Below are 17896 nucleotides of genomic sequence, written 5' to 3' on the forward strand. Positions count from 1 at the left end.
CTGGGCAGTGGAGCACACACACCCTCCAGTCCTGCACAGGCACCGCTGATCCAGGCTCTTCAGCCTGCCCCCTCATGTGTGGCACTCTGTGGTCCATCATGGTCCTCTGTGGTCCTCCATGGTCCTTCACAATCCTCTATGGCCCTCCATAGTCCTCTATGGCCCTCCATGGTCCTCTATGGCCCTCCATGGCCCTCCATGCTCCTCCATGGTCCTCCATGGTCCTCCATGGCCCTCCATGCTCCTCCATGGTCCTCTGTGAGGAGATTTGTGAACAATGAAAAGGGGGATTGTTGAAATGAGGTTGTTTGACTTTAGAAACTAGCACCACAAAGATGAGATGTTCTCCACATGAAGGAGGGTCTGTTGGCCTCGCCCGACCAGGAGCAGGTTCTCACGAGCCCTGAGCGTGTTCCAGAGAGCTTCCAACCAATAACCATTCAGATCAGAGAACACAACCTGCCGATCGTTTAGGAAGCCGAGTTTCATGTCTCCACTCTGCAACCGAACCGAAACCCTGGAGCACATCCAGACGACTTCCCAGCAGTCTAATGCTCTTCAAAATGATCTTTTTCTTTTCTTTTTTAAAGGCGGAGTGCTACTAAAGGTCCATGAAAGCTTCTCTTTGTTTTCAGGGAAAGATTCACACCGCAGAGTGAACGTGCTTCTTCAAATGATCTGTATGTCATCTTCTTTTTTTTAATTTTCTTTTCGTAATCAATATACTGCTTTTGAGGAGATGGGTTTGTCAGGGGTTAAACAGAAGTCCTGGGCCACTTATAATGGGGAAGCATGTAGATTACAGAAAATTAGACTTTGGAAACTACTTCCATGCTTTTTCGCAGCGGCACAATACAACCTCTTGTGGTGTAAACCTGCATTACAAGACTGAACTTGCTTTGGTAAGTTTGATAACCGACATAAAGACTTTATTTCTCCGATCAGATTTGATTGTAAATAAAACAACAACATGACATCAGCTGCAAAACAATGTTTAATTTCACACATTTGCTCCGTTTTGTTAATTTGATTGATTTCATGAAATAAACAATCTGCTTGCAGCAGATTAATATTATTTTGATATTAATCAACTCAGTGAGCCACCTGAGTGTGTTTATGGTGACAGTGTGTGAGAATTCAGATCTTTAGCTTGTGTGTGTGTGTGTGTGTGTGTGTGTGTGTGTGTGTGTGTGCATATGACTGACAGGTCAGCGGAGAGCTGCTGAATGGAAGACATGGACTTCATCATTTTCAGCCCTGTGCTTTCATCTTGGTGTGACCTCTGCATCAAGACAAGATGGGACCACCCTCACTTATGACTCCAATGCATCCTGTAACCCACACACACACACACACACACACACACACACACACACACACAGTCCGTGCATCATGGGGGGAGGAGGGGGGGCTGTTATTGCCCTGCCTGGTTTCTTTCTGCCCTCTTACTCCTCAAAAAATAAGACGCAGACAGAGAGGCAGAGAGCGATGTTGCTATGGAAACAGTTCGGACAAATGTAATTGTCTCCCTCCATCTTTGCAGGTCAAGGCAGTGGGCATTTCAGCTCCATAATCTCTCCATTTCTCCCATATCTCCCCGCTGGCCTGTGAGTGTATAATAGGTTTCCTGGAGTCGTGAGTTACAAATATGCTTTATGAGGGTGCTTCCAGAAGTTCAGTGTTTGTGTGTGTGTGTGTGTGTGTGTGTGTGTGTATAGGCTCGTATCTCATTTTGCTCTGAGATGAGGTATTGCATCTTTACAACTCTGTAGGAAAATGACATCCAGACGTAAAGGCTTTAAAAAAGACAGAATCTAGGTCTCTTTCAAAACTTCTTCCTGCATTTTCAGTAGAAACTTTTTATATTTGACTTTTTATCTGCCGTCCAGCATCGACAAAGACCACATTTATTCGACACCCCGCGGTTATCGATCTTTTCTTCCTGGACAAAGGTTGGATACATGTCAGAAGCCGTCCACGCCGCTCCTCTCTGTGATGGACCGGCGGCGTGTTGATGCTGGAGCTGCCTGATCCTGATCCGGCTCCTCCTGAGCTCCTGACAGCAGTAAAGAAGCAGCTGGATGTTTCTGTTGTCATGTTCGCTCCAAGTCAGAAAGCCAGAATGGCTGAGCGGCAACTCCGTGTAGAAAAGCAACTTCATGCATGAAGAGCTCAGATAAGAAGATCCCCATTATGCTGCTGGAAGAAACGTGAGATAACGGTCTTCAATTATGAGGCCGTTCTTGGGTTGGTGAATCGCACTGTTCAGAGAAAAATTAAAACACTTTCATCACATCCAATATAAAACCACAGGGGAAACTAAATGTACAATTTTAATAGCAGTGTTACGTCCAGAATAATCTATAATAAATGAAATGTTTGTTTGTGAAAAGCATAAAAAAAAAACAAGTACAGAGATAAAACAGACAACACAAAGACAGATTTTCTCAATATTCTTTATTCCTCTTAACTTTGAAGCTCGTGCCATCTCAGAGAACAACTTCATTCTGCACAAACAAGCAACCAAGTCGAAATGTGCAGCGTGATAATGACGTTCAGACTCAGAGCTGCGGTACAGAAAGATTCACTCAACAATTCCTTCAGATTCTGATTCTGATGACGGGTGAACTCAGTAAAAACACTCATCCTGGAGCGAGTGAGATGATCCAAACGAGCCTTAATCCTCCGGTGAAAGGTGAAGCAGGAAGTGTTTGAAGTGTGGCAGAAACGGTGTGACGAGCTCTTAAACGCCTCGGTGCTGCTCCGCCGCTGGACTGCAAATATCACTTCCTTTTACGGAAACATTACAGGTTAATGTCCTCCGACTCCAGAGAAGGGTCCCGGTCAGGAGAAAGACGGAGACGCACTCATTTCACATGTTTCCAGGTCAGTGTTAAAGTCTGATCCACCTCATAACAACCAGTCACAGAACCGATCTGGTCACTCTGAACGTAGTCAAGCAACGTCTCAGACAGTTCACAACTTCTCAATGAATATGACCGAATCCACTGTGCCCGTTCGTCTTGAACAGCACAAAATCTCCAAGAAATGGTTTATTTTTAATAAAAGCAGTGCTTTTTTAAGTTACTGGAATTATGTTTGAACCTTTCACTTTCTGTAAAGATATTTTTAAATGCGTCTCCTTCATGAAGTGACTTTTACATGAAGATCACGACAAAGGTTCAAATATTCTGTTACACTAAGTCACAATATTGGCTTTCTTACATTTAAAATGACCAAAACTTTTCCATTAATGGTTGTTCCACACAGGTAGCTTAGTGAATGAACTGGACAGTTAAATATCACATTTGTTGTTGAGAAGCTTTCATGGATTTTCATAGCGTTTCCACCCAGTTCACCTTCTCCGGTTAAAGCAGCTCAAGTCTGGAAGCTTCAGGAAAAGAGAGGATTTCTGTGACCTACAGCCGTCTCACACACACACACACACACACACACACACACTGCAGAGCTTTACTGGAAGATGAGACTCCAAACATGGACATTTTCAGAACATCAAAAGAGAAAACCAAACCTTCTGAATGTTGAAACCGGCTCAGTAACGTCAGTGGGGCCGCCTCACCTTTTCCTTTTGATATGCTGTTAAACACTGACGTTTACAATGTTTTGAAGTTACTTTAAGTGAGGTTAGATCAGTTAGAGAGGAAACCATTTCATTAGAATCCCAGAAATTAATGAAGCAACGACCCAGGGCCGTGTTCCGCCCTCATTTCCTGCTCTGGCCGCGCAGCGTGTTCGGACAGCCGCACCAGAAGCAGATTCACGCCCATAAACTCTCAGTGGGGCTGAAAACTCATCAGACCACACTTCTGTCACGCTGCCTTTAAAACTATTGCTCATAAACACGTTCTCATATATACATTTATATGCATTTCATTTTTTTTTTCCCATTTTATTGCTCGAGGAACTTTAAAATATATAACTATTTCTGCCTCCCGACGGTGTTCCAGCTGCAGCAGAGCCTCCACACACCCCAAAAGCTTTCAACACGAAGCGCTGATGAGCTAACCCAGGAATACATGTGGGGTTAAACAGAAGAAATGTGGAAACTGTGGCTTCCTGATCGCCGCTGTCCATCAGGAGCGAACGGCTCGGGTCTAGCTGGGATCGGCAGAGTGTTTAAAAAGATCCTTTTCCTGTCCGGGTTTCATCGGCGGACAGCATTTCATGACGTTTGGCCGTTCAAGGAGTCTTGGCGAACCACATCCCAGAAACAGCAAACGCACAGTCAACGGTCCTGAAGCTTCTCCACATGGCTGCTGCTGAGCCTCAAAGATCCACAGCAGCAGCGGCAGCGGTCCGGCGAAGCCCCCCGGCCTCCGGACGGGGAAGTCAAAGTGTGACGGCGGGAGCAAAAAGACATCAGCGAAAGTTCTATCTGCGAGAGCAGACTCCCAACAAAGAGCGGCTGATCGGAAACATTTCATTAATCATCCTGAATGCGGCTGATTGCGGCTCTCCAGGCACTCGGAGCCGGAGTGAAATCCGAGCGGAGACATTTCATTACGGTTTCGCCTCTTTTCTCCCAAAGCGGAGCCGAGAGCGAGGGGGGGGGGGGGGGGGGGGCAGAGGTTTATCGAGTAGCTTTGCACTGCTGGGTCACAAATCCTCATACTTGGAGGGCTCGGGATGGAAAGAAATCCAAGAAATTTATATTCTGTACTTCAGAGGTGAACAAAAAAAAAAAAAAAAAAAAAAAAAAGCAGCACTCCACGCTCGAGTGAAGCAGCTCAGGGGCAATTAGATGACAGAGGAGCACATCTCCAACCAAAGCTTTGCTGATTTCCTCTCTAATGAGTGGAGGAGCTTTAGCGGCAGCCGCAGTGGAAGTCGGCGTTGGGGTCCTTCAGGAGCTTCTTGCGGTCCACGTGCAGGCAGTCGATGTGGTACCAGGCGTCGCACACGTCGCACTGGATCCACTGCACCGTGTCCTGCTGGGGCAGGCGGCAGCGGGGGGCCGCGCAGGGCTCCACCGACCCCCCCGCCGCCGCCGCCGCCGCCGCCGTCTCCTCCTCCTCGTCGTCGTCTTCATCGTCGTCCTCGGAGGAGGAAGACGAGGAGCCGGAGGACGAGGAGGCCGAGGAGGTGGAGGAGGAAGACGAGGAGGACGGCGAGGGCAGCGAGGGGCGAGGGGGGAGGGGGTGCTTCCTGGGCCGGCCGCGGCGCTTACTGCGGAACGGAGAGGGGAGAACGCCGAGGATTTAAAGGTGGAAACATGGAGAAAGATACCAAACATCTGCTCATGACGGTTGGTCGAAAACGGACATTTCACTCTCTTTTCTTGTAAAAACCAAAAATCAAGAAATCATTAACAATGACTTTGCAGTAGAACAGTTCCGGCAACGATCTGTTGGGCTTTACTAAATTATTCCACTTCCATTCTAAAACTAAAATATATAAATATTACAATTTTTTTAATGGTATATTAATGTTTTGCCCTTTAAAGTTTAATTGTTTTGAAAGTATTTCATGCATAAGAATGTCTTCAAACTCCATGAAATGACAACAGACTGAAGCTCTGAGCTCCTGTTCCAGATGCTTCCTCCACGTCGGCCCACCGCTTCACCGAGGATCATCTTGAGAAGGGCCTCACATGTTAATACCTCCTCAGCCTGCAGCAGTTTCTATCCTCTCACTGTTTACTTGCTTTGCTTCTTTATATTGAGCTGAATTAATGCAGATTAAATGAAAACGGAGCCAACTGTGTCTCCGTCTCCGACCCGTTGTCAGATCAGCTATGAGCTCATAAATGTAACATATGGCCAGAATAATTTGTGCACTCTCTCAAGCTAAATTAAAACATGAGGTGTGACAGCGAGAAATAATCACGCTGCAAGGCGTTACTCAGTCAGACCCACCTGGTGGGATGATATCTGTTGAACTGCACTCTGCTCCGGTCGCCCGTGTGGATCCTCACCGACGGCGAGGCCAGGTTGTAGTTCTCTCCTCCCACCACCAGGGGGGAGAAGACCGGGGCGCTGTTGGCCCTGCGCCTGCCTCTGAGCGCGGCCGGGGCGCCGTGCGCCGCCTTCTGCTGGCGGAAGGCCTTGATGTTGCCGTGCACCACGGCCTTGGCCGGGTGTTTCTGGTGCAGCGCCACGCCGGCGTAGGACGCCTGCAGGACGTGGTGCTGGGCCAGCGGGCTGTTGGTCATGGCGCCGTGGAAGCTGCCGATGGTGCGGATGCCCACGGGGAAGGGCTTGGCCTCCAGCGGCCTCCGGATGTCGGCGTGGCTCCGGGCCTGCGTCGGAGGAGGCGGAGGAGGAGGGGCAGGGTGGAGGCCGTCCGACTCGGACTTGTAGAGCCGCCGCCTCTTCTTCCCCCTCGATCGCTGGCCGTCCTCCACGACTCCTGCCAGAGCATGAAAACATGGGAGTCGTGAGGAAAAAAAAAAACACTAAAAAACACCGTTATAATTCTTCAGAGTTGACGGGGCGTCACCTCCTCGGTTGCGGGGCTCGTCGGAGCTGTCGTCCTCCAGCAGCACCGTGTGGGCCGACTTCCTCCGGCTCCTGGAGGCCGGCGGCAGCGACTTGGCGGAGGGCAGCGAGGCCGCGGAGGAGAGCGAGGGAGGCGTGGAGGGAGGCAGCAGGGAGGAGAGGCCCACGGCCAGGGGGGGCGAGGAGGAGGAGGAGGTCCCGGGGTCGGACACGGCCCCCTCCTGGCTGTGGCTCCTCTTGAAGGTCCAGGCGCTGCCCTGCATTTTGCTCAGGCTGCCGATGGAGTTGAGGATGACCGTGGCCCGGTTGAGGGACAGCTTGGACAGGTCCAGGCTGGGCGCCGCCTTCCGGTCCGGATTGGTCCGGATGCGGTTCTGCAGGTCCGAAGAAAAGGTTCCCGCCTGGAGAAAAAAAAAAAAAAAAAATCTGTCATCCCAACTTTTAATCATAACAACCAAACCAATTAAACCTGGAAGCAACGATTCACAAAGCTATTAAACCCACAAGTTATTTACAACACAACAGATGTAATGACTAAAGATATTTTATTAAACATTTCAGCACCTCCAGAGCATTTAACCAACCAATCAGGTTTTGGAGAATCTGTTGTATTTAATTTGTGTTTTTCTGCTGATTAAATTCTTTACACTTCACAATCCACCAAGTTTTCAATTAACGCGCAACATGAGAGAAACAATTCTATCTTAAAATGGCACACAGCATGGAAACTTCCCACGTTTGGCAAATCACACCTTATTTCCGCCAACAAATCATGATACGAGCCCTCCTCCCCCCCCCCCCCCCCCTTCTGTGCTGCTTTGCATTGTGAATACGCCACCTAGTGGCCACAAACTCCAAAGCACAACCGTGAAAATAATAATCAGGCGCTCACTCACACAAACAGCCGCGTCTTCAAAGCTTCTCTCAGACCAAATCAGTCCTTCTTCATTTTGGATTAAGTGGAGTGGTTTTGCTGAGTCTTTATTGGCCTTCGACCTTGGAGTCATTTGATTTCTTCACACACAGTGTCCCGCGCTCAATGAGCCGACTGAACAAAACAAAGCGCGTTTCCTCTGTGACCTTATCCAGCTGTTGGTCAGTGCAATTTGGAGCAGTTGGAAGTAAAGTGCACTTATTGGGGAACTGTTTTCAGCAGGGGATTAATACACATTTGGTTCCCTGGTGGGTAATTACAGCAGCGGGGGGGGGGGGGGGGGGGGGGGGGGGGGGGGTGTAAAATCACAGAGGACACGTTTGTCATGCATCTCAAGATCAGAGCAACTTTGCAGATGAGGGAGACGGAGCGAGTGCATCGCCAGGCTTTTACTATCGGGGTGATTAAATCAAAAAGAGGGCCGGGGAAAGCACATGGAGAGGAATGCTACTCTGCATGGAGAGTAATGCTACTCTGCATGGAGAGTAATGCTACTCTGCATGGAGAGTAATGCTACTCTGCATGTGCCTTGCTGTTAATGCAGTAGACAGAAAAATTAACAAACTAAGCCCAAACAAGTTCTCAACCTAATAATACGACCCTGTGGACTGCATGAGTTTACTCCAGCCTCATGATGTAATGGCTTGGGTTGGGGTCGTAGTTTGCATGTTCACCCTTTGTGCATGTGTGTGTCTGTTAGTTGTGACCTGCTGGAAATTACCATCAGAATATTTTCTTATCACAAAAGTTAAAATATGAAAAAATTTACATTTATGGCTCTCAAATGTAAAAACTATCAAAGATTTAAGACGGAAAGCCGTGGATCAGTGACTCCGTGAAAAACAAACCTTGGGGATTGTGATGGCGTCGAAGTCCAGAGGGCGAACTTTGACCTTCTGGAAGAGGAAGTAGAACTCCGACTGGCCACCGAAGGTCAGCGTGTCTCCGTCCGACAGCTCGCACAGGCTGCCGGGCTGCAGGCGGACCTCGTTCACCCAGGTGCCTGAAAGCAGCAGAGGGAAGCTGTGAATGCCGCTCAGCCTCATCAGGCCGCTCCGACATGTGAAGTAAAGAAATCTCTTAGAAGTCACACAAACAAGCCGCGGACAAAGTCACCTGAGGCCAGATTATCACAACTTTTAATATACCAACGTCTGAAAAACAAAGAAATCGGGTAAGCCCAGCATGGAAATGAAGCCATTTGTTGACTATCAGTGTGTTTACAGCTCCCAGAGTTTCGGGGAATGTAAAACAGTCTGTGAAATGGACCCGGAATGGCTCCGGCAGCACAGAATGAGAAATCCAGGGCGAATATAAAATGTCATTTTAATGGCAAAAGTGAAAAATGTGTGAAACCGACTGTGAAATTACTTGAAAAATTAGGAAGGGTGTGGGCTATAGTTTACATCCAGAGTCTGTCAGACCGCATCTCTGCCTCTTAAGGCAGGACGCTACTTTTCACTCCTATTTTTTCCCTCCTGGTCTCCAGAGATCACACTAAACAGTCAGGATCTTTCCTTCTGAGCCTCAGTTGAAATTCACTGCATCTGCTGGGAACGACCACTGAAAATTAAGCAGACTCCCACAGTAATTTCATTTACATTTAATATATTTCCCCATTCACTGAACTCCTCTGATAAGTTTCACATAATAGAAGGCCTTAGCACTTTATTACTTACAGCAGATTATGGACAGGGGTGGGAAAGTGATTTGCCTTTCAAACAAACTTGAAATAAAAGTTCTTTTAATGTCTTTGTGACTTTAGATTTGTTCTTTCACACAGCAAAGCTGTGTCAGTGTATTTTGGATTAATCTCTCAATATTTGTTAATTAATCTAGATTAACTGCACTTTTCAGTCAGTTCTTAATGATATGTAGTCACCATAAAAACAATATTTCAATATATTCAGCAGCACTTATTAAAAGCCACTAATCTTGTGCTGGAGCTTCCAGCAGGTATGGAATTACAGACGGGTAAATCCTGATCCTGAGCAGCGGGTTTTTGGATTACTGGAGAACCTAGAGAGGGCCAACAAAGACATGCAGAAGTGTTTCCCTTTCCACAGTCGTATTTGCTTGTTTATCAGTGATGGACGGATTCCTTTCGATCTTATTGAAATGTAAAAAGTTACATGAGATGATTCTGTTGTACTCAAATGACACCGACTTGACAAAAAAAAAGTGGAAAAACAAACCCACCGTTTCCATCTGTGAGTTCAATGGAGGAACGAAAGGAAAGGATAAAAATGTGGAGACAGAAGCTTCAAACAGAATCAAAGCGGCGTGAAGAAAATGTGTAGAAAACACATCACGTTACAGCTGAATGCATTTCTCATTTTGTAGATATATATACCTGTACAGATCTAAACTTCTCTGCTTTAAATGTCCATCAAAACAGTTCTTAAGTACCTGCACTTCACTGAACGTGTTTCTCAGTGGAGTGTAAACCGCGCGCCTGTCAGCCCTCTGATATTTCTTTCGGGATGCCCGGAGCGTGCTGGGAGTGCATCTCACCGTGACTGCTCCTGTCCTTGATGCGAACCCTCCAGCCCTCCTCGTGCTGCGCCGAGTCGCCGCCGCCGCCCGCCTCCCTCTCCGCCAGCAGCTCGGCGTGGATGCGAGACACGGACGCGGAGTCCAGCGTGACGTCGCACAGCTCCGCCGCCCGGCCCAGGCGGAACACCGAGTGGCTCAGCGCCGGCCTGAAGGTGTACAGGTCCCGCGCCGAGTCGCCCGTGGACGCCCCGATCCGGAGCAGCTGGAAGCACGGCTGCACTCCTGACAGCATGACTGAAGGCTCCGATTGTCTGCCACCGCTACAGCGCCACACCGGCCCACCCAGAGGGCACGCTGATCTTTGACAGGGCTTGGATTAGAGGGGGCCTGGATCCATTTTGTTTAGCGGAGAGGACTTAAACTAAGAGAGAGAGAGATTTGACCAGCGCAGACACTTCACATAAAGTAATAATGCTATATAAAATATCCCGAACATAAGCCTGAAAGAGCTGCTCTTGAAGGTTACAGACCGCTGAACGGGCTTCGAGCAACAGGTGTTTGCATTAGTATGGAAAGCCGGTGTCTTATTGTGTCCTGCTGTGCATACATGAATAAATGATGAGGATGCAGAGGACTGCATAAGCTGGAGACGTGTGGAAATGAGCTCCACCTCAAAAAAAAAAGAGACGAAATCCCCCACGAAGAGGAGGCTATAAAATGCTGGCTTTGAGAATAGAGAGCTGGTGTAATGTGGACAAAAATGAGCATTAGCGCGCCGCTAATGCAAAGAGGTGTAAACATCAAAGCCGTCAAAAGTAAACCTGCTGAAAGTCCTGACAGCCATGACTTCTAGCTGGAGCGCCAGGCTTAGTATTTGCAGGTCGGAGCTGCTGTCAGCGGTGTGTGTGTGTGAGGGAGATTAAAATCCAAGTCTCCTGACATCAATTGACACCAGCTGACTTACAGGTGGGACCTGGTGTAGCAGCAGAGGAGGTTTTAATCTGAAAGAAAATGAGAAAAATCACTGAAATGAAAATTACTTTTACTTAATTGCCGTGTTTAGTATCTAGAGAACTGATAACATTTTAAAATATTAACGATCTGACATTTGAAAAGACAAAAAAAAAAAAAAGCATTAAACACCCTTTGTCACTTCATTACATACTCCTTTTAAATTAAAGCAGAGCCACAGAGGAGGAGAACCCGTGAGAGGAGGAGCTGTCAGGTTCCGCTCAGCTGCAGCCTGCATCGTGCAAACTCACTCATGACACCGAGACACAAAGCAACAAACCAGCACCGGCAAAAAACTCCTCCACTCGTCAAGGAGAAACCAAAGTTCCGCAGCGCGGACCGCAGCCATCCTCCCGACATCCACACACCCGATGACGAAGAAGTGGGTTTAGAGCTAATCTGCGGAGCGGCAGGGAGGTTTTCTGCTCCGGGATTCAGAAGCTAGCTGACGTTGGTTCCTCCGGGGACCGAAAGTCAAAGCTGCCTCTTACACAACCGGCACGAAGCTGCGAGCGCGCGCGAGTTTCTGCCCAGAGCGACGCTCTTCGCCGCCGCACGCGGCCCGGGATGCGGCTTCGACGCTCCTAACGGCGCACAAACTTTATTTTAAAGCAGTATTTGACCTACGTTGATCGCCGCAGCTTCTTGCCCTCTGTCCACTCGGGAGGAAGTCCTTTGAAATTTGGCGCGCCGCTCCCGGAGCTTCCTTGCGCTTCAAATGACGTCACTTCCTGCTCCGCCCGATTGGCCGAGCTCCAGGGCGCCGAGAGCGGGAGGATGGAAGGGTGTGTGTGTGTGTGTGTGCATGCGTTTCTTACAGAAATTTCAGACGTCCCACGTTTCTTGACTTTCTTAAATTTAAACTATGAAACATATTAATTACTGAAATACTTCACGAGTTATCATTTTCATAACTGGTGAAATTCATCCAAATTTAAATATATAATAATAATAATAATAATTAATAATAATAATAATAATAATAATTATTATTATTATTATTATTATCATTATTATTATTATTATTATTATTATTATCATTATTATTATTAGATACATTTTGCTTTATAAGTTGTGAACAGACAATACTGTCAACATAAATCTTTTACCATTTTTTCATTTTTTGGTTTTACAACATTTATCAAACATTCTTATTCTCACTCCTTCTGAACATGTTCGATCAGTCTGCAGATTAGAGTTTTTAGATCATAAAGTGTTGTTCCATCATGACCATGGCTGAATATTCTTTCAGAGGTTTTATTTATTTGATCACTCCTACCATCCTTTAGCGACGCCCGCTCATTCTTTATTGAATTTCAGTTATAGAAAATACTTTAAAATGATAAAAGAAAAAAAAAGCAACACAAAAAAATAACCTACCGGCTTTCTCCCTGTTGAAAATTCATTTATTTGGAATCATTCATTCATGACACACAAAAGAGAAGCCTTAAAAAAAAAATCTGTGCAGGATGCCAAAAGGTCGAATTTACAATGATCATTGATTTATTTTTCAAGCAAACAAGGCTTGTTCGTGGCAGTACAATGAAGTATTGTTATTGTCAACAGCTCTGAAGCTTTGGAAAAAAACACAAAGTGGGATCTGAAGACCTGAAGATGTGAATCTCTTTGAAAGATGAAAACAAGTGTCTGAAGCAACTAAGACTGTCATGCAGAAAAATCAGCAACCAGCCCAGAAATTCAGCTTTCAAAAGTACAGCACGGTATTTCTGTGCATCTGATTTTCACGCAAATAAAGTGGAGGCACAAAATGAGGAGATAAATACACATTTTCATGTTTCATTGGACCATCTGCAATAAATCAGCATTAAATAGGCACAACATGCAAATGTGGCCCCCTTTGTTCAAACATAGCTATAGTATAGAAGCAAAATAACCCGACTTTTAATGCTCCTCACACACACACACACACACACACAACAACTTTCCATAAGTGCATTATTATATGTAAAATGAGTACAGAAACACACTTCATTTCCAGATCAACTTACATAATTTCTTTTCCAGCTCTTTACCGTCAGGTCTCCAGACTTGTGATCATAATGTCATTTAAAGGGAACTTAATACAGAAAAAATGTCAATCATTTTAAAAACAGATAAATAATCATTTACAGTTTCCTGTTTGCACAAAGCACATTGAAAATGACAATACTACGTCCTACCGAGTCATTAAAACAACCGAATGGATGGAACTTCTCCTTCAGAAACAGTCTGATTCCGGCTCAAACAAGGTCTCTTCACCACAAACTGAACAACCCAGGGGTTCTCAGAGTGTCGGGTGGGGTGGGATGCAGAGGCAGGACCGAACTGAGGGGCTTTCTCCCAAGTTATTGACATTAAATCATGATTAAAATTAAGAACAAGCTTAAAATGTTATCTGTATATTCAAAAGACATTTTTATCCCTGAATCGATTGCAAGAATAACGGTGACATATCAAATTAGAAAAAAAAAAAGTTGTGAAAACAGGTGAAGATCTTGAAATGAATCCTCTCAAAAGTTATGGTTTTTATTGCCAATAGACAGTTTAATGATATGAAAACTATCAGGAAGGAAATCCAACGTTTTCATCCATAAACTGGTGTGACAGGAAGGCTCACCCTGCTGAAAACCCCTGGGCTCACCTTTTACTCAGAGATTTTATAGCTACCATAGTCATGGTACTGGCCAAATAATACTCATAAACTGAACCAAAAGTTGGAATTGAAGCACATTTAATGATATGTTGAAGTATGATTTAATCACATGTGTTTGGTGCACATAATTTGATTTTTGTTTTAAAAAAACTAACAGATAAAATGGTTAATTGTCCAAAAATACAAGCAGACAGTGAAAATGAGGCTAATTTAAAGGGGCAGTAAGCGGGATTGAAGCGATGCCACTGCTGTACACTGGGGGCAGTGTGGAGTCCTGTTAGGATGTTCGCCTCGGTTATTTTTTAAAACTGTTCATGAAAGCAAAATGTCACATATCGTATGTTTAAGACAACATGAATCCTGAAACTTTATGGAGCTTTTATGTTGCTGTAACATTCATATATAAACCGTATATATATCATATCGACTCAACAGTCATGAAAACCAGCACACTGTCTGAAGTGATGCTCAACAAAAAAGTGACCCGACTTCAAACAGCAGATTCCCAGCAGTGAATCCTCACCCTGGAGATGGATCATGAGAAACCAAAGCCACAAAATCAGGGCGGGCTCGGGAGGCCAGCTTTACAAAAAAAGTGCAATTCATCTAGTTAGGATTACTATTAGCTATCGGCATCACGTTTGCTGTCCCACAAGCAATCTACTGGTCAGCATGCTGAGGTTACACTAACTCTTAGGTATACACTGGGACGGCAGATATAGGCTATAATATCAGAGTAAGAAGCAATACGAAGCATGGCGACGTTTGTTTTTTGGTGCTAAATATGTTGCTACAAAAAGTGCTGACAATGGAATGTTCAGTCGTTCAAAGGTGGTGCATTTCGGGGATTTACATTTGTTCTGAAGAAAAGCGTAACTATAAGAAAAGCTTTTCACAAATACAATGTTTTCTTGGTTTTTCTTTACAAAATGACATTCTCAAGTGTTGCGAGTACGATGATGACGATACATGAATGAAAAGTGTGTGAATAATTCACAATGCAGCCCAGAGCAGAAGTGCCGCCTCCAGAGGAACACTGACCTGAAATGTGTTTTCTCGTCACTCTGAATGCGATCTCTCAATAAGAGATGACACTCGCTGGGAGAGTTAGAGCGACGGAGATAAGCCGCTTCCAATTAGCGTCTCCAATTACCTGCTATGAATTAGAGATGAGACCGAATGCAATCACAGAAGCCAGTGGTTCGAACTGGAGTGAATGGAAAATAATTGATCTCGGAGTCAGAGAGTGCGGCTGAGAGTACTTTGGGTGTTTTTTTTTTTTTTTGTCTGTTATGATCAGAAGTATTAGCGAACTGCCACACTGCAGACATCATTTCATGGTTTTTCATTATGTTCTTTGGAATCAGAGGGAATAGTAGATTAACAGAGGAGCGAATCTAGCAGGAATGAAAGAACATTTTATTAAATCTCCCTCTACCCACACACGGATCAGCACCTCTGTTCCGAGAGGCTTTGTGAATAGAGGCTCGGATGTGTAATGAAACAGAAAATATCAAACCAAGGATGAGTGACAGGAAGTGAAATCCTTTCATAAAGCCCACGTCAGCTGACCGTCATGAGAGAGGTTAGTTTCACCCTGCCGCCGCCGATGTGCTGCTGCAATAGAAATAGTCTGAACCCACAGTCCTTTCTGATTCCAGGAGACACATGGTGAAATCTGGAGGAGGACCGTGTCCTCTCGCCCTGCACTGCTCTGCCCCGACGTGTTTTCCAAAGCAGGCTTCATAAAGTACGTTCGGCATGAAACCTTTCATCCTCACAGAAAGTACAGCGATTTTCAATTTCAGGAATGTAGCAGCTTCTGTATGGAAATGTCTGAACTTCACTGATGAAGCTCCGAGTTTATTCTGATGGCATGCCTCCACCCAGCACTGCTCATCATTTACAGGGAATATGTTGAATTTCTAAGCGAGTCATGCCTATACAGAGAAGCAGCCTAAATCTCTTCTTTATTTTCCCTCATGTTTTTCAACAATATGCTAGTTGACTTTCTGCTGGCAGAAATAACAGAAGTGGGAAATCATTCTTCCTGCTCGGGATTGCGGAATTTCAAGCAGGTTGTACGCAAGATGGAAAACCTGAGCTGGATGAATATAGAGGTTTTATTTAAGATGAAAACACATACATTTACAACCGTTTAACCAGACTGGTGTCTCTGTTGTGGGTTTTTGCATCCAGGCGGCAAGGTCGACGTGCAATCATCCTTTCCCTAACGCATAATAAGAGCCCGACTTTCTAGAAACACAGTGTAAACTGAGCCAACTTTTTCTCACTAAACTAGGCTAGGGCATGTCCCGGAGTGACACTTCCAGGCGAAGCCGTAAACAAGCGCTCCTGTTTCCATTCACAACTATTACTTTAGAACCGAGGCATTTTCTTTTTTCTGCATTAAATCCTGAAACAGGTTCCAGGCCAAATACAGCCGCTGTATATCCACATTATTAGACAGCCCCAACTAACTTAATTAAAAAAGGGATTTGTTTTCTAAAAAGAACTGAATAGTTTACTCAAAAAGCACTGGATCATTTCCATATGAAAACACATATGCTCTGCAATATGTAAGAAATTAGTAGAAATGCTATCCTTTTTTCTTTCATCATTATTTTGAAGTTGCTGGATGCTTGTCTCTGCAGTACATCACATTGTCGGTCGCTCTCGGTCTCTCTTTGTCTCTCTTGGAGGCTAAACGTAGTCAGAAGTGACGGGGCGTCTGCTTCGATGAACTAAACTCTGGATGTGTGGGATGGAGGAGCCTGGAGGCAGCCGCACGCCGCACCTGAACCGACATCTAAGTATTTCGCTCCGCATCACTTACAATGCATCAGGTTGAGCTTTACATGACTTATCATATAGATAATTTGGCAGCTACTTGTCCAGACCGCACGTTCTATATTTCCTTTTAAAATGCACGCGCTTTGAAGCCATATGCCGCTCTCTTTGTTGTGGTGGGGGATTGGATCTCTCCCTCTTGCAGGCAGGATGTAAATAAAAGAGGTTTTGATGTGTCAGATAGTACAGCCTGCAGGCAGCCGCACCCCGCTGGCCTCCATGAAAGAATTTCACTCAGCGTCACTGCGACCCAAACACGGAAACATGGTATTAGTCAGACAGAAGAGTTTTCCCATCTAAAGGCAAAGTTTTCTACCTACTGTGAATGTGCAGTTAAAGGATCAATGCAGCGTCTCAATAGTATAAAATCTTGCATAAGCCTTGCAGTAAGAAACATATTTATATTCCACACTACACACATGCAAATCGCATATCCTCGTATTTACAAAAATGGGGGGGAAAATAAGGGGCGGATGGATCGTGAGCGACGGTGATATGTGCTACGTGTGACCCTTCTATCACTGTGGATGTGAGCGATGACTCAGTGCCATTATCATTAATATTGCTTTAGATTTGATCCACCAGCTTCGTCAGCAGCCCCCCCCCCCCCGAACCTTTTCATCAAAGCTTCTTTAAATCAACCTTCTATTTACAATCATCGCGGAGTCTTCTTGCTGCCATCTCGAGTTAATACACATCAGATGAAGTCAAGAAGTCCCTGAACAAGGTGAAAGAGCTAGTCTCATTGTATAGGCAACGCATCTCACACCATCACAATGCATAATAAGGTTTCAAATTTAGATTTTCCTGAATGAGAAGGGAAGTCGCTCCACCATATTTACAATAGCTGCTTCTTCTGATTCAACCCACTTTCCTTGTTCCCGCTACAATGTGAGCCGTTTTACTATCTTTAAACAGGATCACATGTATAATTTTGTGCTTTTCTCTTCCAGCTATACGATACCGGCGCCTGCTGCGAGCAGCCCTCCGAGGCACCGGCCGTTAGTCTCACAGACTTTCCAGGCTGACATCAATTCGGCTACAGCGCGAGGTGAGCTGTACCGCGAACACATGTCGATGGCAACAGCGAGCGTGACATCTCAATGGGATCCTGGGGACGCTCAGACCTCGTTATGATGACGATCGCTGCGGTTTGGTGTGCCTCACCAATTACAGGAGCGGCGTCGCAGCCCGGCCCTGCGGAGGACACGACATGCTCGGATGGAGTCTGGTGAGCGGCGTCTCGCTCTCGCCTGGAGGTGGAAATCAGTTCCCCGTGACATGAATTAGTCCACAGGTTTCTCCCACAGCAAGGAAAGAGGAACCAATTAGTCAAAAGGGGCTGTTCGGGCAGTCAAAGCTTAATCTAACCTACGCTGTTCATGCTTTCGTCTTTTTTTTTTTTTAAACATGTTTTAAATGCGACACATTTCTCTGGTCCCTCACTTGTACGCTCACACAAAGTGTTTTCATTGTTGGTTCGAACATGTCTTC

At 45.6% G+C, this 17896-nt stretch overlaps 1 protein-coding gene across 1 annotated transcript; it reads right to left on the bottom strand.

The window, feature by feature from the left end:
• Positions 1–2571: 2571 nt before the first annotated feature.
• tcf19l (transcription factor 19 (SC1), like) lies at positions 2572–10718 on the bottom strand. Its single transcript, XM_030120809.1, has 5 exons — positions 9907–10718; positions 8241–8395; positions 6460–6859; positions 5877–6369; positions 2572–5187 (listed from the first exon to the last, which is right to left on the bottom strand). The coding sequence occupies exons 1-5, from the start codon at positions 10178–10180 to the stop codon at positions 4827–4829; spliced, it is 1683 nt and encodes a 560-aa protein (XP_029976669.1). The 5' UTR covers positions 10181–10718; the 3' UTR covers positions 2572–4826.
• Between the last annotated feature and the right edge of the window lie 7178 nt (positions 10719–17896).

This window comes from Salarias fasciatus, chromosome 22, assembly GCF_902148845.1.
Source record: "Salarias fasciatus chromosome 22, fSalaFa1.1, whole genome shotgun sequence".
Taxonomy (NCBI): Eukaryota; Metazoa; Chordata; class Actinopteri; order Blenniiformes; family Blenniidae; genus Salarias; species Salarias fasciatus.